The sequence below is a fragment of the Miniopterus schreibersii genome (genome assembly GCF_964146895.1).
Source record: "Miniopterus schreibersii genome assembly, chromosome: 11".
Lineage (NCBI taxonomy): Eukaryota > Metazoa > Chordata > Mammalia > Chiroptera > Miniopteridae > Miniopterus > Miniopterus schreibersii.
The window spans coordinates 36835925-36861213 of NC_138111.1; the positions used below are offsets into that span (position 1 = coordinate 36835925).

The 25289-nt window shown below is 39.3% G+C and overlaps 1 protein-coding gene across 1 annotated transcript in view; it reads left to right on the forward strand.

Moving 5' to 3' along the window:
* TRPM6 (transient receptor potential cation channel subfamily M member 6) overlaps positions 1-25289 on the forward strand; it is a 122201-nt gene that overhangs the window by 26860 nt on the left and 70052 nt on the right. Inside the window, exons 2-9 of the mRNA XM_081150606.1 lie at positions 393-472; positions 3343-3381; positions 7775-7952; positions 11929-12142; positions 16531-16655; positions 21155-21326; positions 22251-22419; positions 23472-23595. Of these exons, the coding sequence (XP_081006732.1) occupies positions 393-472; positions 3343-3381; positions 7775-7952; positions 11929-12142; positions 16531-16655; positions 21155-21326; positions 22251-22419; positions 23472-23595 (1101 nt within the window). The remainder of the gene's footprint in view (positions 1-392; positions 473-3342; positions 3382-7774; positions 7953-11928; positions 12143-16530; positions 16656-21154; positions 21327-22250; positions 22420-23471; positions 23596-25289) is intronic.

Genomic DNA, 25289 nt, shown 5'->3' on the forward strand with positions numbered 1-25289 from the left:
CAAACTGGGCCTTGATGAGTGAGAATTTTGAAGTTTGAGAGCTTGATATTCCCTCTATAGAATTATGGTGTAAGATTTAAAAATGATTTATAGCAGAATTATGGGAGCATCAGTTATGTCTTTAATTTCTTGCTAGAGTTTTGTGCATTTAGGGATCTTTCACTTAAGATGAGATTATGGACCAGTAAACTTTGAATATTTTTGTGTTCACATTTGCCTTAGTAGTGTCTATGTTGTCTGTAATAGAAGCCAGTAAATGCCTGGCTTCTTTGGGATTAGTCTTGCCATTTTAATTAATGACCAAGCTAATATGTCTTGCCTGCATGAACTGCTGTGGTTACACTGCTTTCTCACTTAATTAAAATATAAAAATAACAACACTTTCTATTCAGTCCCAGAAATCCTGGATAGAAGGTGTGTTCGACAAGAGAGAATGTAACAAAATCATACCCAGCTCCAAAGACCCTCACAGGTACAATTTTTAATTCCATTTTTCTTTTTAAAGCAGCACTACTTGAAGGTCTGTTTGTGGAAACCTAGAGATATGACTTGTTTAAAGGATTTTATAATATCTATATAGTTAGTATTTATTCTTATTTGAAGTTTGTCTGTCCTTATAAAGATAGTACATGATTACTGTAGAAATTCTTACCAGATTTCTGGTAAGAACAGGGTACTTGTCAATTTTATACCTCACTCCAACCCTGGGGCCTCTTGACAGTGCCTGTCAGGTAATAGGTTCCTGGGAAATAACTGTTTAGTGACTTAATGAAATATAAAGAAAAACACACATCATAATGACATCACCCTGATGGAGCCACTGTTAATATTTGGTAGATTTTACTTTGTTTTATTTATTTATTTATAAATATATCTTTATTGATTTCAGAGAAAGGAAGGGAGAGGGGGAGAGAGAGAGAAACATCAGTAATGAGAGAGTCATTGATCGGCTGCCTCCTGCACGCCCCTGACTGGGGATCGAGCCCACAACCCAGGCACATGCCCTGACTGGGAATCGAACCCCGATCGCCTGGATCCTAGGTCGACGCTCAACCGCTGAGCCACGCCCGCCAGGCCTCTGTTTTATTTTTGATACTCCTGTTCCTCTTAGTGGGAGGATAGATTTCAGGAAATACCTGGTACTACATCTATTCCACTGGGTTTCGATAAAAAATGTACTTCTGAATATTGAATATTCAGATTTTTGTGAATGCTCCTTAGCCTCCACTAGAGTGCCTATGGAAAATAGCAAGTGGGATATTTCAGGACACTGTGCTCAGATTATACAAGCAGTTAATTTCAGCCCCATTTTCCTCCCGGAGGCTTTTTGCCTGAGCAGATCTTGGGCAGCAGAATACAATGATTAGAGTTTGACTACTCTGAGTTCTTGATAACCCTTTGGAAGGTACACTTCTCGAACAAAATTCGAAACAACAGCTAGTGAAAGACAAGAGCAGGATGGGTTACAAAAAATCCCCCAGTGTGACTGGGTCCATGAAATAAGATTGGGTATTATTGCCCTTGGGGAAAAGAAATTGAAAGGAAAATAGAAGATCAGTGCAGTTGACCCTTGAACAACATGGGGATTATTTGCACTGACCACCTGTGCAACTGAAATGTAACTTTTTTAAAAAAGACTTTTAACTGATATTTAGAGGAGAGAGAGAAAAATGAGCCCACAGCTCAGGCATGTGTCCTGAAACCGGGCAACCTTTCAGTGCATGGGGTGATGCCCAGCGAACCGAGCCACAGGGGCCAGGGAAAAATGTATAACTCTTGATTCCCTGAAATCTTAACTCCTCTCACTGTCTGAGAGAGATTGGTTCCAGGACCCCTTTGGATACTAAAATCCATGGATGCACAAGTCCCTTATATAAAATGGCATAGAGCATTGCGTGTAATTGGCTTTCCTATTCGTGGGTTCCCAACCTTGGATAAAAAATACTGTTGAATCCATGGATGTGAAACTGGGGATATGGAGGGCTGACTGTATATTTATAGAAAAAAATCCATATATAGTGGACCTGCACACTTCGAACGCATGTTGTTCAAGGGTCAACTGTATTTCAATTAGGGGACCGTTCCATTTTTAGATTCCTTTGAACATTTGGCCTTATGTTCATTTGAAGTTTAGCAGTCACTGCTATATGCTTATGAAAGGTAGCATGGTGAGGTTAGTGAAATCCTAGTTTTTTAGGGATGACTAAAATACTGTTTCTTGCCTTTGTTAAATATTTACTAGCCTCACTCTTATTGAATTACCTGTGGCTTGTAAGCCCTGTGATTAGAAATTCTCATTTTACCTGCTTATAAAATGCTTATTAAATCTTCATGACGTGTTGTAATGTGATGGTGGCTGCAATGGAAGGCAGACTGAGCTCAGGCAGCTCCTACTGCTCTGTAAATGGAAAATCGTCTTCACCATCACCTTGCACCTCATGAATAGTGATAAACTATAGGTCATTAACCCATAGACTCAAAAAAAATCAGTGATCTTAGCTCCATGGATGGTCCAAGATATATGACATTTTATGGGGAAAAAAGCAGCCGCTATTTTTGCTTGACTGTATAAAAGTCAATGGATGATTATGGCTGTTCCTCCTATGCTAACCTTTTTCTTAGAGCCCAGTAAGATTCTCAAAATTGTAGCTTTCAAGCGGGTTTCTTCCTCATGGTACACAGGAAAAGGGTGATAGTTCACTATTTTAAATTTAGATAAAAGTTTATCTTTTATTGATTCTTTTTGGAGCTTCTAAGACACAAATCTGATAGACTTGATTACAAAGTCTTTTTCCTTCTCACTTGAACTTGTTGAAGTGAAGCTTCCAAGAAAAAGACATTCCCAAAAGGCTGGGACAGGAAAAAGTGAGAGGCCTAAGTATTCCCTTCTGAATAATTTAGAATGACTCTGATGCTACAAACACTACCTTTTCTTCCACTGATTTAACTAGAGTTCTCTTCTAGTTAAAAATTCTTCACACCTGAAATGCCATCACTGATGACCACAATGCTGACCCCACATCCATGTATGGTGTACATGTATTATCGCAGATAATCCTTTTAATGACCTTATAGGGCAGATATTTTCAGATGTGAAACTGAGGCTTAGAAGAGTGATTAATGAGATTTAAATCCAGGTATTTTGGTTCCAAGTGTATTGTCCTCTTAATTAGATCATAGCTAAATTTGGTAAATGACATGGGAATATTTGGGGAATGATGTATGAGTACTCAGCAAACTCTGATTTCCAGATCATGGAAGAGAACAGATATTTACTGTATAAGCATTAAATATATCTTCAAATATGTCACCAAACTAACAGATTTTATTTCTTTAATTTAGATGTACCACAGGATGCCAGGTCTGCCAGAACTTAATCAGGTAAAAGATCTATATGATTTCTTTTAATTTTTAGGCACACTGTTTCAAATTCATTGGAATAGTTTTCTCACATCTTGAGTGCACTCAATGAAAGGGCTTTATTGGTGCATTTTATTTCCTTTCCAAGGGAAGTTTAAAAAAAAGAAATGTGAGATATTTTGGAAGAAGAGTGATTGAATTACCAGACATGTAAATGGCTAAAGGCCCTTGACAAGAGCTTCTATCAATTGAAATACTTGTAAAGCATTAAGTTTTCATTTATTGTCTTGCATTTTATTTGGATAATGAAGATGTTTTGTGCACATACAACACTGTATTTGATCTATGACTTGTAAGCGATGTATGTGCAGACCAGGCTCTAAGTCTGACACTAATTCTGATATCATTTTTCCCCAACACCATTAAGTGTCAGATCCCACATCTTAAGAGCTCAAGACTACTCCCCACCCCCCACTCCCCACTTCAGCTGCCAATTGAAAGTCTTAGTTGTCAGTGCTTCTGACAGGTGGGCTATAGATTGGAGGCTCCCGAGACCCCCTCCACAGTTCAGTTAATTTACTAGAGCAGCTTACATAACTCAGAGAAACATTTATTTAAGATTACCAGTTTATTGTAAATGATATTATAAAGAATACAGCTTGCACAGGGCAAGGTATGGATGAGGCACAGAGCTTCCATGTCCTCTGCAAGTGTGCCACTCTCAGCACCTGATTGTGCTCTCTGGACCCCATCTTTCCAGCACCTTTATCAGTCTTATCTCTTAGGAAATTCCAAGGGTTTTAGGAGCTCTGTGCCAGACAGAGGGGCAAAGACCAAATATATATTTATTACAGATCACAGTATCACACAAGATTATGGGCAAAAATAACTAGTGCAATACAGATTTTAACAGTGATTTGCATTTTAAACTATGCGTTAGTAACTGGTTTTACCTCTCATTTGTAAGTAGGAGAAAAGGAAATTTTCTTAACTGTGATCATATTTGGAAGTTCACATTATGGCTTGAACCAATGTGAAATTTATTTTGGTAAAAAAATTCAGAATCCAAAATTTAGCAAATCACAGGGAAAGGAAAACACCACCCACAGATATGAGAGGAAGGATAGGGTTGCTGGGTATATTAGTGTATTCAGCAGACATTTATTTCCTTAGTTTTCTCATAGATGGAGGCTAGAAGTCAAGGTTGGTTTCTGATGAGACTTCTCTTCTTGCTGCGCAGATGGTCACCTTCTTGCTATGTCCTCACATGGCCTTTCCACTGTGCATTTGTTGATAGAGTTCTGGTGTCTCTTTCTCTTCTTGTAAAAACACCAGTCCTGTATGATTATGGCCTCAGTATTATGACTTTATTTAAACTTTATTCCTGGATTACAGGATCTATCTCCAAATATAGTCACATTGGCAATTACCGAGGGCTCCGACATACAAATTTGGGGGAACCAATTCAGTCCATAACACAGGGGGAAGAGTTTCCATTTGACTAACCTCTTTTACTTTTTGCTAAACATTATTTTTCTTTTTAGTAATTATTTAAAATTTTGTTAAAATTCTAAGCAACACAAGCATGTAGTGAAGTGAAAAGCTCTCATTTATTCCTCCTACTTCCTACTTGATTCTCCAGAATCTCTCCTTGTCAGTACTCTCCCAACCTTATAATCTTCAGAGAAACTAATGTGAACAATACTGTAAAAACATCTATTTTCATACTATTCAGAAATTAAAAGCAGTTAAAATTTATAATTTTAACTAGCTAGGACCCAGTTTTGATTTTTTCCCATATAGAGAGCCAGATATCCCAATATCAGTTACTGAGCAGTCTGTCTTAGCCTCATTAATTTGTGATGTCATCTCTGTTATATACCAAGCTCCCATATGTCTGTGGCTCTATATCTGAGCTTTCTTTTCAATATCATACATATACTTCTCTGGTTCCTGGTAAATGCGACTGTGCTCCATTATTATAGCTTTGAAATATATTTTGATACCCAACAGGGCAAACACTCTATGCTTATTTTTACTTTCAAAAGTTGTTTTACTCTTTTGGACACTTTTATACATCCATATGAATTTTAGAATCACTTTATCAAGTTCCCTGAAAAATCCTTTTAGGATTTTGTTGGATATTTTATAGAATTTATAAAATTGGCACCTTTCTCAAGTTGATTCTTAAGGTGAGTTTTTAGTACTTGTTAGTGATGTATATTTTAGGACTTCTGAAAGTTATAACTAAAGGGATGAACATGGAATCTTTTTTCCCCTAAATTTTGGGGATGGTCTGTTTCTTCTTTGGGGCCACTTTGCCACAGTTAAAAAAAATTTTTTTTATAAGAATTTATTTGAGCCAAACTGATGACATACAACAGGGTCTTAAGATTTCAAATGCTCAAAAGAATAACAGTTTTGCATATTCTACTTAGCCATAATTTAATAAACTGTTTAAAAACTAGACTAACACTATATAAACTCAAATCAAATGGATTAGATTAGAAAAAGACTTAGAAACAAGTGGGTTCAAACTGAATAACAGTCTTATGAAAGAGTAATGATTTCTCTCTCCAGGTGTGGTTGCCTCCATTGATGTTCTGTTTAGAAAAAGCCACAGTGAGATGCATCATTGAGTTTATAAAGAGATGCTTTTTCATTTCTAAGAGTGACCCTTGCTCCAAAAGATGACCAGACACATTTCTCACTAGTAGATCCTGCTGATGTGCACCCTTACATTTGGGGTTCTCCTTCCTCCCTTAGCGTCAAGAGCGCCTCCATTGGATCCCCACCGTTGTCTCCGCCTTCCAACTTCTTGATTTCTCTTCATCCTGCTTCCTTGCTTAGTTGGACCCCATAATTTGTACATGTATGTTGCTTTATACACATACACAAAAGCCTGAATCATTTATAAGGCAGAATAATAATCTCTTTGTATGTAATAGGTATATGATCTGACATTTTTGATACAAATAATTTTTTTGGTCTGCAGATATATAATTTTTCATTGAAGAAAGTATGGAAGTTCTACATATTCAATTTTTAATTTGTTCTCTTGATTGTTCCTTATTTATCCAGGATGAGACGTCTATCATTCTTTCACAAATATGATGAATATTATATTTTATTATTTTTATGTAGTTTTAGTTTTAAAAAGATGTAACCTTTTATTTTGCTTAGTATGTTTTGTTGTATCGTAGAAATTATGGCTATGAATATGAAATCATTTTCAAAACTGCTAATTATTTGCAAGAATATTTATTAAGTTCTTTTAAAATTATATTTCATATATTCATTTATTTATGTTTACAGTCAAGTCTCTTTCATAGCTCTTTTTTCATCATAGTTCTATGTTTACATATTTCTCTGAAGTTGCATCTATTTTTTACATTAATATTCCTTCCTGTTGATGTGCATATTGTTTTACATGAGGGCATTTTCTCCTCAAGTACTGTATACTAGAGATTTTGAGATTTTTTATAAAACATTTAAAAAAATTTATTGATTTTAGAGAGAGAGAAAAAGAGGAATGGAGAGAAAAAGAGAGAGAAACATCATTTTGCTGTTCCACGTATTTATGCATTCACTGGTTGATTCTTGTGTGTGCCCTGACCGGAGACCTAACCCACAACCTTGGTGTATCGGGCTGACACTCTGACAAGGGCTATAAAACAATTTTGTTGAGGTATAATTCACACAAGATGAAACACACCTACTTAAATTCTACAATTTGATTTTTAATTTTTTACCATTTTAACCACTTTTAAGTGTGTAGTTCAGTAGCATTAAGTATATTCACATTGCTGTCTAACGAATCTCCAAAAGTTTATCTTGCAAAACTGAAACTCTTTGCCTATTAAAGAGTAACTCCCTATTGGCCCCCCCAACCCATGGCAACCACCATTTTCCTTTCTTTCCCTGTGGATTTGCCTATTCTATGTACCTCACTCATATTAGTGGAATCATACAGTATTTGTCTTTCTGTGACAGGCGTATTTCACTTAGCATAACTTCCTCAAGATTCATCCATGTCGTATCACATCACAGGATGTCCTTGCCCTTTAAGGCTGAGTGTTCTGTAATATGCATACACTACATTCTGTTTATCCATTCTTCTGGCTATTGTGAATAATGCTGCTATGGACATGGCTGTGCAAGAGATTTTTAGTATTTTTTTTTTTAAAACATTCCCCAAATGATTGTGATGTGCAATAAGGGAGAGAACCACTGAGGGTTCTTAGAGGATAGTCTAGTGTGAAAAATCTAATATAAATCTTAATGTGACATCTAAAAAGTATTAATATATGTCATCTGTACATTGCATTAGAGAAATGTAGAAACATTACTTCTATTTTCTATACAGAAATTGTGTGCTTTCTATTTTGAAATTGGTTTTTATCCAAAATTTAAGGTGTTACTGTGGGCGACTGATTGGAGACCATCCTGGGATAGATTTTACCCGGACCACTTCAGCTGCCAGTGGCGATGAAAATGAACAGTGGTCTGTTGAAAAGCACACGACGAGAAGCCCTACAGATACCTTTGGCACTATTAATTTCCAGGAAGGCGCGCACATCCACCACGCCAAGGTTTGTTAATAACCCACGTTATATTGCTGGTTTCTAAGAGGCTACAACCTCCAAATTGTATCTCCTAATTATATCGCCAAGTGTAGATGATCAGATGACCAGGTTTTATTGAAAAGTAGATCCATGTCGTTAACCTCTTGACAAAAATGGCCTGATTCTCCCTTTCCCAGGGGTGTGGCCCGCTGTTTATTTGACTGAGCTCTTTCAGCAAACTTATGCCCTCTGTGGAAGATGATGGCTTGTTGCTCTTGAGACAGTTGCCAGAGGGCTGCTCCTGTGAAACTCAGAAAGTTACTCCCAGACAGCAGGCGTTCGCTGAAGCGTGGTCGTAGCAATTACTCTTAACGCGTGGCTATTCATGCCTGCTATGGCCTCGTGAGAGCCTCTCCTCAGGAAGGGAATGGGGGAACCTCTCTCTGCACCCCGGAATTCTAGTACTGGTCTCTCAAGGCAGTTTTCCTTCTGTCCCTAACATGGTAATTTTGCATGGTGTTTGCATATTGACAGGTCAGCTACCTCCCAGTTGTTTTCTCGAACTTGTTAACCACCTGCTGCTTTGTTAAATGCAGTTTTTCCAGGGGAAAATATGTGTCTGTGGGGCACCTGGGGAGGCTCAGAATCAGCTGTATTCTGGAGTGTGGCATCAGTTGGATGGATCTGAAGCAACAGTTCTTCACAGTGCAATCACAATAAAGTTTCATAATATAGTTCTACAGTAACCTGCGTTTCCAGTTATTAATCCTCTTGCATTGAACTCTGTGCATTGATGTCTTTGTTAGTTGGCAGGGAAACTGCTTTCATGCTCCTCTCCAATCGGTTTTGGAAGCCAACTCTTTAGTATGTATGTAATTAGTCTGTATGTAGTTTTCCCCTTAAGTCTTTCCTCTTCCTTTTGCTGCTTATATTTATTCATAATCACCTTCATTTACTCATTTTTTCACCTATTTGACAAATATACTGGGTTCCCATACTCTGCTATGCCCCAAAGAGTGTATGTTCCATTGGTTTTATGGGGGAGGAACAAACTTTCCTTTACTTAAGTTTCTCTGGCTGGCCTAATAGTCAAATAGACATGAGACAGATCAGCAAGAGCAAATGACCAAATTTAATACATATGCATGGGAACCCTGCATGCAAGAGAGTCAGAGACCCCACTGGCGGAGAGGCTCAGAGATGGAAAGGGGGATGGAGGCGTGTAAGACATCCTGAGCTGGAGATGAAGCAATGCACCTGGGGGCTTCAAAGGGTCATTGCAGGGTGATAAGAACAGACATTTAGCAAATAGAAGTTTGCCCTGCCCTACAGATAGTAGTTAAAGGGAGGGACAAAATTTTCTCTTGAGCCTGAAGCTAAAATTTCCTTTAGCTCACAGGAACCTGCGTACCACTGAGGCACATCTTGGGGTGGCTTGTTCTGAACCCAGACAGTTAAGAGTCTAGTGAAGGAAACACAAAATAAACATACAGTCACCACAGAAAGTGGGCATACAGGGTTGTTTGAGGGAATAAAAAAGGTGAGTCCTGTTTTTCTGGGGCTGTGCATGAGTGTCAAGGAAGCCATCTGAATGTAAGGACAGTAAGGCTGAGATCAGAAAGCTGGCTGAGGTGTTTGGTGTCTGGTGAGACTGAGGGGTAAAACCTCTCTAGGCAAAAGAAATACCTTATGCAAAGGCCCATGAATTAGAGTATGGTACATTTAGGAGAACTGAAAATATGGTGAGACAGACCTCCTGATCACGAATACATTTTACATTTAGCATTTGGCTCCCGTTACATCCTACAGTAGCTGAATGAGTTTTATTTGATCTCCAGAAGAGAAGTGTCTGTTCTTCTATACTTCAGCCCAGAGTTGCCCTTCAAGTTCTCCGTGAGCAGGGGGAAGCTTGTGAGAGCTGGTTTTTCACCTCCTTCCACTGCATTCCCCTTCCCCGTTGTTTATCCCACCACCACATCCCAGAGGATTGTTCTTGGCTCTTTGCCGGTCTGAGTCTACCTAACCTGCGGAGGGAGTTAGTTATAAAGGCGGGTGTGTGTGTGTGTGTGTGTGTGTGATTAACCTTTAGCACAGTCTTTGGTTGGCCTTGGGGAGAAAGGCTCTAGTGCTGATAATTTAATCCAGGTTGTTTGTCCTGAACTCTCAAGGAGAAATGTCTTCTAGAACTGAAAGTTCTTATGGTTGCAAGGGAGGGGCTCCTGGGAGGAGGCTGGGGTAGAGGAAAGATGAACTAGACCAGAGCTGCCCCTCTGCGCTTACTCATTGGGAGAAACATGAGTCATTTCACAAAGGCCAGCTTGTATTTCTTTCCTACTATTGGAATATGTAATAAAGCCGTGGCAACTGCTTCTCCTCACTTGTAAACTGAGTCCTAGGTGTCCTCAGATTCTTTCTATGACTCGCATTCTGTGATGGCTGCACCATCATGATGTTCAGAAATTGTAATGTTTTAATTATGACATAAAAAGATTATGGTTTTTGAATTTCAAAGATAAATGGAAAATTGTTTTAAATTTCTTTCACATTCTGGAGGATAAATGTGATAACTTTTATTTGTATATCCACCTATGGTTATTTTTGGTATATTTTTATAATTCATTTTTTTATCGCCCTCCTTTCTTCCTGTAAATCTGACTTATTATTTTTTTAAGTTTCTTTATCTTTATTGTTGAGAATATTACAGATGTCCCCTTTTTATCCTCCTTGATCCCCTCCACCCCACTTCCATCCCACCCCAGGCCCTCCCCACACCAATGTCTGTGTCCATGGGTTATGCTTATAAACATATAAGTTCTTTGATTAATCTCTCCCCACACACTCCCCCATCCCTGCCTTCCCTCTGAGATCCCTCAGTGTCTTCCATGCTTCTATGTCTCTGGATCCACTTTGTTCATCACTTTATTTTGTTTATTATATTCCACATCTAAGTGAGATCATGTGGTACTTGTCTTTCTCTGACTGGCTTATTTCACTTAGCATAATACTTTCTAGTTCCTTCCATGTTGTTCCAAAGGATAAAAGATCCTTCCCCTTTTAGCTGCATAGTATCCATGGTGTAAATGTACCACAGTCTCTTTATCCACTCATCGGTACTTGGGCTGTTTCCAGATCTTAGCTGTTGTAAACTGCGCTTCTATGGACATGGGGGTGCGTAACTTCTTTCTGATCGGTGTTTCGGGTTCCTTAGGATATATTCCTAGAAGTGGGATCACTGGGTCAAATGGCAGGTCATTTTTCTTCCTCTAAATCTGACTTATTCTTGCTGTTGGTTGGCTTATGCTTGAGGAAGGCAAACTCATCTCAACATGATTTTAATGATCTGTGTGTGGCTGCCGCTGCTGGAAAAAGAAAGTCAGCCATATACTATAACCTTAGGCAAAATGCAAAATGATTCTGGGGCTACCTGCTGGTTTGGATTTTCCTCATCTTTTCCGTTACATTGGTTAATCAAAGATATGACACTTTTGTGAAAAGTATTTATTTTGGGGAAAAACATTTTCAGAGGGATAATTAATATAAAGGAAATGGTTGGAATGTAAAATTTACAAGAAATTAAATGTGCATGCTCCTGGATCTTAATTTAAATTATGCAAATATGTCAAGTAAATTAAAACATAACAGTTATGAAAAACCCTATGTCACTTATTTCTAAAAACTTTTTGTAAACGGGTTTACTGGAGTAGTGATTTTTGTCACTTTGAAATATTTCTGCCTCACCTGAGACCTTCTGAGAACATGGGTGGGCAACCTTGAAAACCAGAGGAAGCCTTCCTACTGTGATTTGTAATTCCCAGAAGGAACTTAAAGGGGGCATGGGATCCTTGCAAAGTAAATATTTCCATTATGTGAAAATGAACTTTTGAAGAGATCTCAGACCCTACCTTTTGAGTTTTGGTGATTTTAATTGCCTCTCTGCATGTTCATTATGATGATGATGTGTTTCTCACTGTTTTATGGACATGTGTATATGTTTATCTTCCAGTACATTAGAACTTCTTATGATACAAAGTTGGATCATCTGTTACATTTGATGCTGAAAGAGTGGAAGATGGAATTGCCGAAGCTGGTGATCTCTGTCCACGGGGGCATCCAGAACTTCACGATGCCATCCAAACTTAAAGAGATCTTCAGCCAGGGTCTGGTCAAAGCTGCCGAGACAACGGGAGCGTGGATAATAACTGAAGGCATTAATACCGGTAAAGCACACTCCCTTGTGACACACCTTTTAAAAATTCCCTCTTTGTGACTGTGAATCAGACAGTAGGGCAGCTCATCGCCACTCTGCAGTACTCCCAGGTGTGGGGGCACTAGGGAGAAAGACTAAAAGCGTAGTGACTGGCAAAGAAACGCAAGAGAACCACAGACCTTTTTCTGGAATGTGTTTTTACCATTGTTAAAATATACTATTTTTATATAACTTTGGGTAAAAGTTTTGGGTAAGAAGGAAACAGTCTTTCATGAGCTTTGGACTATAATGAGGTTAAAAAGGAGATGGAACCCATGCAAGTGTGTAGTGTGTGGGTATGGACATGAGCTAACCTCACCACGGTCAAGTTCCCAGGCATTGGAGATCAGTGGGGCGTGTAATAATTGTATTGAGTGTATTGGGCATGAGGAGATTATTAGCTACATAATTGTCATTTCATTCACTATTTCCATCACTGACTTTCATGCTCCTTGAAATCTGACATTCAAGGGCTTTATGTAGTAGTCGCTGAACCTCTAACCCTACTTCTTTGCATCAGTATTTATGAACTGTCTGCAGAGACTCATATAGGGACTTTAAAAAATACAGATGCCCAGACTTGACCTCAGATTAACTAGAGTTTTTCAGGGTGGGGCTTCATAAGTGTGTCTGATGTGCAGCCAGGGTTGAGAACTAGTAACTTCTCAAACCCTCCTCTGTTAACAATCATCTGTTATGATTCTGACACTAATTCTGATGTTTGGATTCTTTCTCAACACATTGTTTGACACCAGCTGTGTCCTATAATTCAACTCAATCCTGATAGTCTACCTGGAAATAGTATCAGCTTCCATAGGTTAAGGGCTCAGTCCCACAAGACTGTCCCCACTTCAGATGCCAGTCATAAGTCCAGATTGTTATCTGTAGTTCTAACCAACTGACTATAAATCAGAGGTTCCCATGACATCCTCCTTTGGTTTAATTTGCTAGAGTGGCTCACAGAACTTAGGAAACCAGTTTACTCACTTGATTACCAGTTTATTATAAAAGAGTTATAACTCAGGAATAGCCAGGTGGAAGAGATGCATAGGGCAAGGTGTGTGGGAAGGGGCACAGAGCTTCCATGCCCTTCCCTCTTCTCCACCTGTTCTCCCACCTGGAAGCTCTCTAAACCCTGGCCATTTGGTTTTTATGGAGGCTCTGTCATATAGGCATGACTGATCAAATCATTGGCCATTGCTGATTGAACTAACTCTCCAGCTGTCTTCCATCCCTGGAGGTCAGGGGGTGGAGCTGAAAGTTCCAACCCTCTAAACGCTTGGTTGGTTCCCCTGGCAACCAGGCCCATGCTTTGGTGCAGTCCTGGAGTCACCTCATTAACATACCTTTGTTACTCTCGCCACTTAGGAAGTTCCAGGGTTTAAGGAGCTCTGTCAGGAATAGGATGAAAACCAAATATATATTTCGTATTATAAATCATAATATCACTATGGTTTTTCATCTTTTATTTCCCTTTCTTTTGATTTTGATTGGTCCTAGTCAATGCCTCCTATTTTTTTTTAATATATCTTTATTGATTTCAGAGAGAGGAAGGGAGAGAGAGAGACACACACATCAGTGATGAGAGAGTCATTGATCGGCTGCCTCCTACACGCTCCCCACTGGAGACTCAGCCCTCAACCCAGTCATGTGCCCTGACCGAGAGTCGAACCTTGATCTCCTGGATCCTAGGTCGATGCTCAATCGTGGAGCCTTGCCCGGCCGGGCAATGTCTCCTATTAAATTCAGCCCATCCTTTAAGAGCTACATTAGATGCCAACATACCCATGAAGCATTCTTTATCTCAACTCACTTTTGTCTCTTAATTTCTATAGCATTTACTGCCTATAGCACTTGTAGCATTCTCTGCTTTTCCTTATCAGTTAGGATGAGTCTGTGTATTAGCTTCTCTTCCTGGTTGTTAGCTAGACACCAGGGCCTACACATCTGCTAGGCATTGAGCAACAGATGCTGGTTTGACAAATCATTTCTTCTGACTAAAGGAATGAAGGAAGCAAATGACTGAAAACCAAAGCAAAATAAAACCAAAGGATTATCAATGGGTAACCTGGTTGTTTTATTGAGATAATTATTGTTTCAGATTCTTGGAAGAAAATGAAGTTGGTGGAGTTCTTAGTCTGTTGTACAGTACTTATTTTATTTCCAGTACAAAAGGCGGTGGGTTGGGAAGTTTTGCAGAGTTCAGAAAAACATAGACTTGGGTAAGGCTAATTAACTGCATCACTGCATTATGTGCTTTATTTTACTTATTGCCTTTTTTTAATTGGGTTAGGACCAATTAAGGAACACAAATATAATAGTGTGAAGACTATCGAAACAGTTCATATGAACAAAATAAATGAGAAATGAGACATACTTGGAGCTTCCTTAAACAATTATTAAGTTTGCTCTGGCAAGGTATTCAGTTGGTTAGAGCATCGTCCTGATAAGCCAAGGTTGTGGGTTCGATTCCTGGTCAGGGAACATACAAGAACCAATGAATGCATAAATAAGCGGAAAAGCTAACATGTCTCTCTCCATTTCCCTCTCTCTCTCTCCGTCCTTCTCTCTCTCAAAGCAAAACAAAACCAAACAGAATAATTAGGGCCTGATCTGATTCAACCACAACTCCTTAGGGCTTGACTACTCAAGAAGTGGTCCCTGGACCAGCAGCTTCAGCATCCCCTGGAAGCTTGTTGGGAATGCAGATCTCAGGCTCCTTCCTCAACCAACAGGATCAGGATCTACATTTTGACAACATCCCCAGATGATTCTTATGCACACTTACATTTAAGAAGCTTTGCTTATGAACTTCTGCCTATTCTTGAGATGCTTCTCAGTTGTGGTTAAACATTACTTGGCATCAATTTTTTACATTTACTTAAATTAAATTGTACAAGCCTTAAGAATCTACTACATATAAAGCAGTTGGATAGCTTCTGTGGATGGAAAGATGAGGAAGATACAAGCTCTGGGTTTAGTGATGGGGTAGTTTGTGACAGTAAGCAAATAGACAGTAAGCAAAAACTAAAGGTGGGACATTGTTGAGATACAAAGAAAGTGTTTGGGGGTAAAAGGAAAAGATAAATTCTAGTTCCAACCGAGGGCACCTGGGAAGGCTTGGAGAAGGGTATAGCACTTGGTATTGGCGTGCGCTGTGCAGGGTTATTATTTTTTTCTGTGCTAATGTCATATACAGAGTCAGTACTATACATAGGATAAATAAAGAATGCAATGTAGCATTGTGATTAAAAGTCAGATTGAGCCGATCTCAAGAGGCTACATACTGCATGATTCCAACTATATGACATTCTGGAAAAGGCAAAATATGAAGACAGTAAAAAGATCAGTGGTTGCCAGGGGTTAGATTGGGGATGGGAGAGAGCTAGAGTGAATAGGCAGAGAGCAGAGGATGTTTAGGGCAGTGAAAATACTCTATATGATGCTATAATGGTGAATACATATCATTTATACATTTGTCTAAACCCATAGAGTGTAAAACGCCAAGACTGAATTCTAATGTCAACTGTGAACTTTGGGTGATTATGAAGTGTCATTGTAGGCTCATCAGTTGTAATAAATGTACCACTCTGGTGGGAGTTGTTGATAGTAGGGGAGGCTGCGGTTGTGTGGGGTTAGGGGGCTTATGGAAATGCCCTGTACATTCAGTTTTACTATGAACCTAAAACTGGTCTAAAAAGTGAAGTTTTTCAAGAAAAATCAGATATCCTGGATAAGAATCCAAGCTCTGCAAATTACCAGTTTTGTAACCTTGAGCAAGTTATTTCACTTCTTTATGCCTTAATTTTTACCTATAAAATTGACTAATGGACTAAGAAAGTTTCTACTTAAAGTGTAAACACATGTAAAACAACTGGTGCATAGTAAGAGTTGGCTGTTATAATTATTGCTACTATTATTATTCCCAGAAGGGCATTAATGTATTAGCTCTGGAATATTTGTGTATATAAAACTATTAAAATAACTTGCCTGAATGAAGCAAGGAACACACCTGAAGGATGTTTTGCTGGAGCAGTAGAGAAGGTTAGAGAAAAAAAATCCTTAGAGCATTTGTGATTTCAGGCCTGGGCTTACAGGACATTCTGGTCAGGCAAGTGTGGGGGCAAAATTGAGGTTGTAAGCAGAAACTGCTCATAGGGAGAGGAGAATTGTTCTGGTAAGGAGGTGTCAAGAAGGAGCAGAGGAAGCCAAGATAAGGAATTAAATTCCGCCGTGGGCAACAACTTTTCCTAACAATGTCTCTTTGCATATACTTGTCTATTTATCTTTTTCTGAGAGTCGTGATGTTTTCTCATGATTTGCAAGTTAAAGCTTGACTTCTAAACTGGTTGTTCACAGGAGTGTCCAAACATGTTGGGGATGCCTTGAAAGCCCATTTCTCCCAGTGTTTGAGAAAAATTTGGACAGTTGGAATCCCTCCTTGGGGTGTCATTGAGAACCAGAGAGATCTTATTGGAAAAGATGTAAGTAGACAACCCTTTCACAACAAAAGGAAATGAACATGTGTCTGATTGCCCACTTAGCACTGTAGCTGGATAGCTAATGAACATACGGAATGTAATATATCCAATATCAACTTCTGACTCCTTCTGCCTTCCTTACCCTATCTTCGAAAATGACAAGTCCATCCTTGGAGTTGTTCAAGGAAAACCTTGGACTCATGGAATAATCTTAGTCTCATGCCTCAAACTTGATCCATCACTAAATCATCTCAGCTTTAATTTTAAAATATATCCAGCCCTAGCTGGCTTGCTCAGTGGTTAGAGGTCGGCCTGTAGAATGAAGGGTCCTGGGTTCAATTCCTGCTGAAGGCATGTACCTTGGTTGCAGGCTCGATCCCCGACCCTGGTTGGGCACGTGCGGGAGGCAACCAATCAATATGTCTCTCTCACATCCATTCTTCTCTCCCTCCCTCCCTCTCTCTCTCCCTCTCTCTCTCTCTCTCTCCCCCCTTCCATTCTCTCTGAAAAGCAATGGGAAAAATATCCTCAGGTGAGGATTAAATTAAAACATATCTATCATCTGTCTGTCTGTCATCATCTATCATCATCCCCAAATCTGACCTCTTCTCATGATCCCTACTGTGACTGAGTCAGGTTCAAGTCATCATTTTCCTGTCACCTGGATGATTACAATAGCCATCCCTACTCTCACCCTTGTCTCTTACGACAGTCTATTCTAAACACAGTAGCCAGACTGGTTCTTCTAAAATATAAACTAGATCATGCTAGTCCTCTGTGAAAAACCCTTTAGTGGATCCTGCCTCACTCAGAGGAACAGGCAAGCTCCTTGCAGTGGAGGGCACGCAGCAAAATAAGGACATTCATGATTTGGCCCCTCGCTCCCCTCGTCTCGTACTATTCCCTGCTTCATTCATTCCTGTGTGTTGATTCTTTAGCTCCATCTGTTTGTTTTTCTAAAGAGAATAGACTTGTCTAATTATGTTTATGACTAATGGGTATTTTTGGTAAAAATCTCAGCTATAACAAAAGGTATGAAGAAGGAAGATAAGTATGGTTAATATTTTGGTGTGTATTATTCCAGAATTTTTTCTTTGTATCTGTGCATATGTATAGTAAAAAAAGTTTGTATGTAAAATCAGTAATAATGGAAACCCACTACTGCAAATCTGTTCTTTTAGCTTAACTATTTAACATACAGTAGTTATTGTTCTATGTCAATTACTATAGACATGCTTACGGTTTAGTTTAACTTTTCATTTTGGAAAATTTAAACGTATTAAAAGAGAAGATAGATTAGAATACTGAACTCCTGTTTTCCCATCTCCCAGCTTCAACTTACGAACTTATAGCCAAATTTGTTTCATCTTTTCCATTATCCACTCCACACCTCCTCTCTCCATTATTTTGAAGCAAATTTCATTAGTAAATATTTCAATAGGTATTTCTAAAATATATGGACAATTAAAAAATATAGCTAGTTTGCTGTTACCATACCTAAAAAATTAATAATAATTCCTGAATATCATCAAATACCTAGTCTGTGTTCAAGTTTCTGATTGTCTCATAATTTTTTAGTTGTTTGATATCATCCAAAAAAGTTTCCTATATCATGATGGGTTGATAGGTCTTTGAGTGACTTATTTTTTGAAATGAGTCATTTTAAATCACTTTTAATATATAGATTTTCCCTCCATCTCCTTTTTTTTCTTTTCCTTTTTGGCCATTTATTTGTTGAAGAAACTGGGTCATTTGACCTGAAGAGTTTCCCACAGATTGGATTGCAGATTTAACCCCTTTGTAGGATTTAGCCTTTTCCTGTCTCTCCTGTCTTTCCTGTAAATTGATCCAAAGGCATGATCAGATTCAGCTTCTATTTGTGCAGGTTTACACTATAGGACGTGTGTCCATCCCTGGTAACCTATGATTGTCTCTCTCTTTTTTTTGGTAAATATTTATTTTGTGCCCTTTTGCTTTTTTCCCCTGTTAATCCTCACCAGAGGCTATTTTTTTCCACTGATTTTTTTTAGAGAGAGTGAAAGGGAGAGAGGGGGAAAGAGAGAGAGACATTGATGTGAGAGAGGTTGGCCGGGAATTGAACCTGAGACCCCTTGGTCTGAGGGCCGACGCTCTAACCACTAAGCCAAACTGGCCAGGGCTGATTACCTCTTTTTATGATGTCGTTGCCTACATTTGTTATTTCAATAGGGTTACAAAATGCTAATATTTATTATAGTGTTCTTTCTTCATTTATTATGTTAAACACTCTATAGAGAAAAACATTTTCTTACCAGCCACTTGGTTCACCTTGTGGTGCAGTTCTATAGGAGAGGGTAGAATAAATGCTAGACTCTTTCTCTTTATTTCCTGGTTTACAAATCAATGAGATGATTATCTACCATCCTCCAAGGTGAATCATGAGATTTTTTTTTTTTTTTGGATTCATGAATTTAAACATATTTAGTATGTTTCAATCCATTACAGTTATTATTATTAATCATGCTCAAATGGTCTCCTTTTGCCCAGTGGAGCTTTTTTGAGTTGTCTCCTGAGTCCTTTTAACATAATTCTAGTCATTTTCCATAGCTTTCTTGCATTTTGCTATGAAAAAATGTTCTAGGTTCACTGTATATATTTTTTGCTCTTAGAGAAATGAGTGGCTGCTTTTAGTGGGAAATAGTATTAACAGACCAAATTTGGGGGGCTAGCAGTGCATTTCGATTTTTCATGCCTCATAATATTCCACTGTACTATATTTAACTATTCCTCTGTTATTGTTTATTTAGGTAAATTTCTTGTTTTTCCCTATTACAAAAGTGATATTAATGTTGTAATAAGATATATAGATCTTTGAAGTTAGCTGGCTTTATTTCCTTTAAAGTTATTCTCAAAGTAGTATGCTTGGGCTAGTTGGTATCTACCCTTAAAAATGTGACTCACTGACTTCCAGAAAGGAAGTAACAATTTGCATTCCTACCAACAGGGTGTGAGGGTGCCCATTTTTCTGTTCCATTGCTAGCCCTGGGTATTTTGGCCTTTAAAAAAATTTGCCATTTTGGTAGATATAAAATGATACTTACCTGTTCTTATTTACATATCTTTGATTACTAGTGAAGTTCAACATTGTTTCATGTGGTTTTTGTGCATTTTTAAGTATAATTATTATATTTTGAAAGACCTTTTATGTTGTAATTCAGTCTGTTTACATTTTTGTTTGTCATGTATGCTGCATTTCCTCAAGATTTTATTTTATATTATTTATGATCATTATTCCATGAATAAAAAATATGTATTTAATCTATCAATAACTTTCATTTTTATTTCTGGCCTCAGTGTCATCCTTAGGAATTATAAACGTAACTTTTTAGGAATAATGTTTGTAAAGCTTATAGTGCTTTTTACATTCATTATTTCTTTTAAGCCTTATAGCAACCCTCTGATGTAGAAATTATTATCATCTCTATTTATACATGAAGAACATCAGTCTGAGAAAGGAGGCAGGGATTACCCAGAGTTAGTAAGAAGAGTCTGGAGTTAAACTTGTGCTCTTTGAATCCAAATCCTGTCCTCTGATCTCGAAAAACAAATAAGAATTGGAATTGCTGCCCTGGACGGCATGTTTGAGTGGTTAGAGCGTGGGCCTGAGCACCGAAAGGTCTTGGGTTTGAGTCCTGGTCAAGGGCACGTAGCTGGATTGCAGGTTCGAACCCAGGCCCTGGTTGGGGCTGTGCGGGAGGCAATCAATCAAGGCAACCAATTGATGCGTGTCTCTTACATCGATGTTTCGCTCTCTCTCTCCCCTCTCCCTCCTTTCCACTCTCTCAGAAAATCAATGGGAAAAAATATCTATACTCTGGTGAGTATTAACAAAAAACAAACAAGAAAACAAAAAAAATTGGAATAGCTTAATGGAAGAGTTCATAAATGTTAATAAAGATCTGGATGTTTTATATAGAATGAACTGCCATTTGATTGGCTGGTAGTCTTCATCTCACTTGAAATACTAGAAAATCAGTGTCAAAATACTATTCTGGAATAGATCTGCTAAAGGCATATTTTCTGGACACTGATGTAGTCTGTGTAAAGATGCTGATTCTTGAACTGCTTTTTAATCTTCTGAAGCAAGGTAAGTACTGAAATTGAAAACAATCTTTAGAAGCATTTTTAGCAATGTGGCAGCGCTGTGACATCCACACACGAGGTGAGTGGGCTCTTGCTGAGCAGTGGGTGTAAGTGTGCTGTTGAACTTGCACCGTTGCATCTCATGAGCAGAATTGCATACTAGTCACGCATAGTAGGACATATTGGTCAATAAAAAAATGGGAAATTAAAAAACATACCACCCAATTGATCCTTCACCACAGAGAGCTTGAGAAGCACTGCTCTTGGTAGCAAATCATGCTTTTTAACCTCAACAAGAACTCCACAGTGCAGAGACAGGCCTTTGGAGCAGCTGAACCACTGGAAGGGTCTCGAGCTCTGACCCTCCTTTGTCCTTGCAGGTGGTGTGCCTGTACCAGACCCTGGGGAACCCCCTCAGCAAGCTCACTACACTCAACAGCATGCATTCCCACTTCATCCTGTCTGATGACGGGACCGTGGGCAAGTATGGAAATGAGATGAAGCTCAGGAGGAACCTGGAAAAGTATCTCTCTCTGCAGAAAATACACAGCTGTGAGTACCACAGGGGTTCAGCCAGCACGTCCTGGCTGGGGGCCTGCATGGAGCCAGGTGCTGTGGGTTACAGCTGGGAGACAGGAAAAAATAAAGGGGGGACAGTAGAGACGGGGAGGTTTTGTGGAAGAGCAGAGACTTTAGCAGAGTCTCCAGGAGTCCTGAGGGTTGGGTGGATAGAGAGAGAGAGGAGGGAATGGGAATGACTGAAGAACAGCAAAGAGACTGGCCTGAGAGAACTAGAAAACTGGGGCGTGTTCAGGACACAACCAATCCATGTGTCTGTCTCTCTCATTGATGTCTCTCTCTCTTTCCCTTCTCTCTCTCCCCCTCCTTTCCACTCTCTCTCTAAAAAAAAAGGGAAAACAACAAAAAAGAATGACTTCAAACACTTCTTTTTTGTTTTCTTTACTTTAATAAAGTAATATATAGTCATGATAAGAAATTCAAACAGTGAAAAATACAATAAATTGAAATGTAAACGTCTTTGAGGGTTACTCTTTCCATCTTGTTTATAGAAGTAACCACCATTAAAAGTTGATTGAATTGGCGAAAGTTTGATCATTTTTGGAGATGAGTGATGGATACTTCGGGATCCATTGTATCACTCTGTTTTCTTTCAGACAGGTTTGAAATTTTCCCCTATGAAATGTTACTATTTCTTGAAGACTATACTTATTTTTAAAAATTACTGAAACCCTTTTTAGCTACTTTTTTTTTAAAACCAGAGAAACTTGAAGATGCTGACACCGTAGTTATGCGACTTTTATGTAAAAGTCCAAGCTTCTGGCTTGTCTTGAACTAAGCAAGTCTGAGTCAAAAAGAGAGGGGTAGAGCAGGTAACAAATGTACGTGGCGATCGAAACACTTGTGTCTGGCAATCACAGTTTGTAACAGTTTGGTATTGTTTGTCATCTGAAATAGGCTCAAGACAAGGCGTGCCCATGGTGGGGCTGGTGGTGGAAGGAGGTCCCAATGTCATCCTCTCGGTGTGGGAGACCGTGAAGGACAAACACCCCGTGGTGGTGTGTGAAGGCACTGGCAGGGCGGCCGACCTCCTGGCCTTCACCCACAAACACTTAGCAGATGAAAGGTAAGTGGTTGACTCTCACTTTTGAAACTCTGTGACTGTTCCTTCATTGTAGTTCTTTAAGCTCTGCTTTTATGTGGGCCAGATATCCCTGAAGGACAGAGGTGGAGACTGGAATTCATTTTTCAGTGATTTTTGTATTTATTAATCAAAATGCCCTCCAGTGATGGAAGTTGCTGTTTCCTTAGCTGAAGAATGACCTTGAGCCTTGTCTGAGCTTCTGGAAAAAGCATTTGCAGGGAGAGTGTGGGAGGAGATGCTCCTGCAAATGGCCATTAAAGCTGAAAAAAATCTGTAGTGATCGAGGAAACCAGTGTGACTGGATCACCTTCAAAGTCATTGACCATTAGTAAAAATAGCAGGATTGGGGAAATCGACATCCTGGCTTTTATACAGCATATTTTGTGTTTATTTGAGGTTTTAACTCTTTACCCCTTTTAAAATAAGAAGGTAATTTTTCTCCAGCCACCCCCCTATATCCATTGTGATTCTTCCGATTTCAAAAGCATGATATTTCTACCGTGTGAGTAAATAAAGTGCTAATGAACTAAAATATTGACCTTGCTAATTTACTTAATAAGCATTTATGCTTATGTTATAATTGCTTTCTGACGATTCTTTCCTTACAATTTCCCTCCCTTTCAGCCCCCAGCTCCCTGCTTCTACCCTCTACCTCCTTCCGTCTCCTTTCACACCTCTCCCTTTCCTAGTCACCCTTGATGAGTGGTTTTTGAACCTTTTGGGGTTTCGGATCCTTTTGAGAATATGATGCCCATAATTTCTGGAGATTGATAGCCTCCTGGATATCTATCAGCCCGAGGACCTTGCCCCAAGTGTACTCTTGCCAGGATCCTGGCAGATCAGGCCACACTCTCTTCCAAATTCAGACGCCTGGCCGCTGCTTCTCTCTGCTTCCCCCCTGCTCATTTCTTCCTCGGCAGAACTGTCCTTAGGAACCTCTCAGGTGGGGCAGACGGTTGCTTTTCTTGTACTGATGTTGCTGCCTTGTTCCCTTCTCTGCGATGTGTCCAGTCACGGCCACTTCTCTCCCCCAGGACCCTGCGCCCTCAGGTGAAGGAGGAGATCAGCTGCATGATTCAGAACACTTTCAACTTCAGCCTCAAACAGACCAGGCACCTGTTCCAGATTCTCATGGAGTGCATGGCGCACAGGGATTCTGTGAGTGTTAATTTTAACACTTGTATGTTTATTTTCACCATTTTTGAGAGTATGGAATTTTTCATTTTTAACTTTGTATATAACTCTACCGAACTTGACCCTTAGTTGAGTAACTTGGTTTCTGAACTCCCCCACCCTCTGTTTCGAATTCCCAGCTGTACCTGGGAGAAAGCACTCAGGTAGCATAGCAGTAGGACATAAAGTGATTAACTTCGTGAAAATTAAACAAACCTTTTGTGTTTTTTTTTTTTAAATATATCTTTATTGATTTCAGAGAGAGGAAAGGAGAGGGAGAGAGAGAAACATCAATGATGAGAGTCATTGATCCGCTGCCTCCTGCACGCCCCCGACTGGGGATCGAGCCCGCAACCCGGGCATGTGCCCTGACCGGGAATCGAACCCTGATCTCCTGGATCCTAGGTCGACGCTCAACCGCAGAGCCACGCCCGGCCGGGTAACAAATCTTTTCAGTGGGTAAAGGAACAGCTCCTTGTCTTGAGTGAACTCAGGTCTGCCGGGCTCGATGGCTGCATCGTGGCATCCTGAGTAAACCCTGCAGGGGACCGTTAAGGACGTACCTCGGTGGGAAACGTGACAATATATCTGGGATAGAAAATGGAGTCCACACGCTCTGGGTTATGAACATAGTGTAGATTCCAGGAAAAGATTTTAGTGTTTTAGGGCCTTTCATGAAAATTTTTATCAATGACTCAGCTGATATGAAGCTGACAATTACAGTAAATATGCAGATAGGATTTACGGTGATCTTTCCAGAATTTGAAGGCTGGGCCCAATTATTCAAGATTTTGGTCATCTCTAAGCACCTGGCCTCAAAAAACCAATTGAACAAGTTCAGGCTAGACAAAGTGTGGCTAGGCATATGTGAAAAAGTCTTGCGGTTTTAGTTGACTTAATAACAACAAAAATAACAACCGTATCTATCATTAGCAGTGTGCTTTCAGACATATTTCTCACTCAGTCTAGCCCCTTGAGTGAGCTGAATGTGGCAGTGATAGTTTAGTTCAGTTTCAGAGAAGATGGAGCAGAAACCTAGAGAAATTGGGTGATTTACAGAGTCATGAAATTATGAAATAGAACTGAAACTTGAGCTCAGAGTTGAAATCTCATACATGGTCTACTACATTTTATATTTCCTACAATAGTCAGTAAGTTAAGGAAAGGACACGTTACAGAGATCACTCTTATATTTGCCTCTTCCTGTCATCAGGGAGAAATACTAATGAGTGGCGGTGTAATATCAAGAGAGAACTGGAGAAGGCAACTAAGTGTTTGCACACTATAGGAATTAGGTTCTCAGCTCCTGTACAGTTGAGGGTTGATTTTATTCATGCATATAGAAGGACTGTTAGGTGGAAGGAACCAGTGTGCGAACTGTAGAAGCATAGTTTTTCTGCCTTTAATGGGACCTTGGAGGGTAGGGTTCCTCTCATAACATGGGTGAGGAACCTCAGATTCAGTGATCATAAGATACTTACCCAAGGTTGAGTAGTTAGTGGCATATCTGGGGCTAGAACTTGCCAGTCTAGGCTCTTTTTTGTTGAACAGCTCCCTCTACTATATAAAATATATTTTTATTTGGAAAGACTGAGATACATTCATTAACAGCAGGAGACCTTTTATAATAATAAATAATATCTTTATTTGTCTTAAAAAAATAGTCACATGAGGGGTTG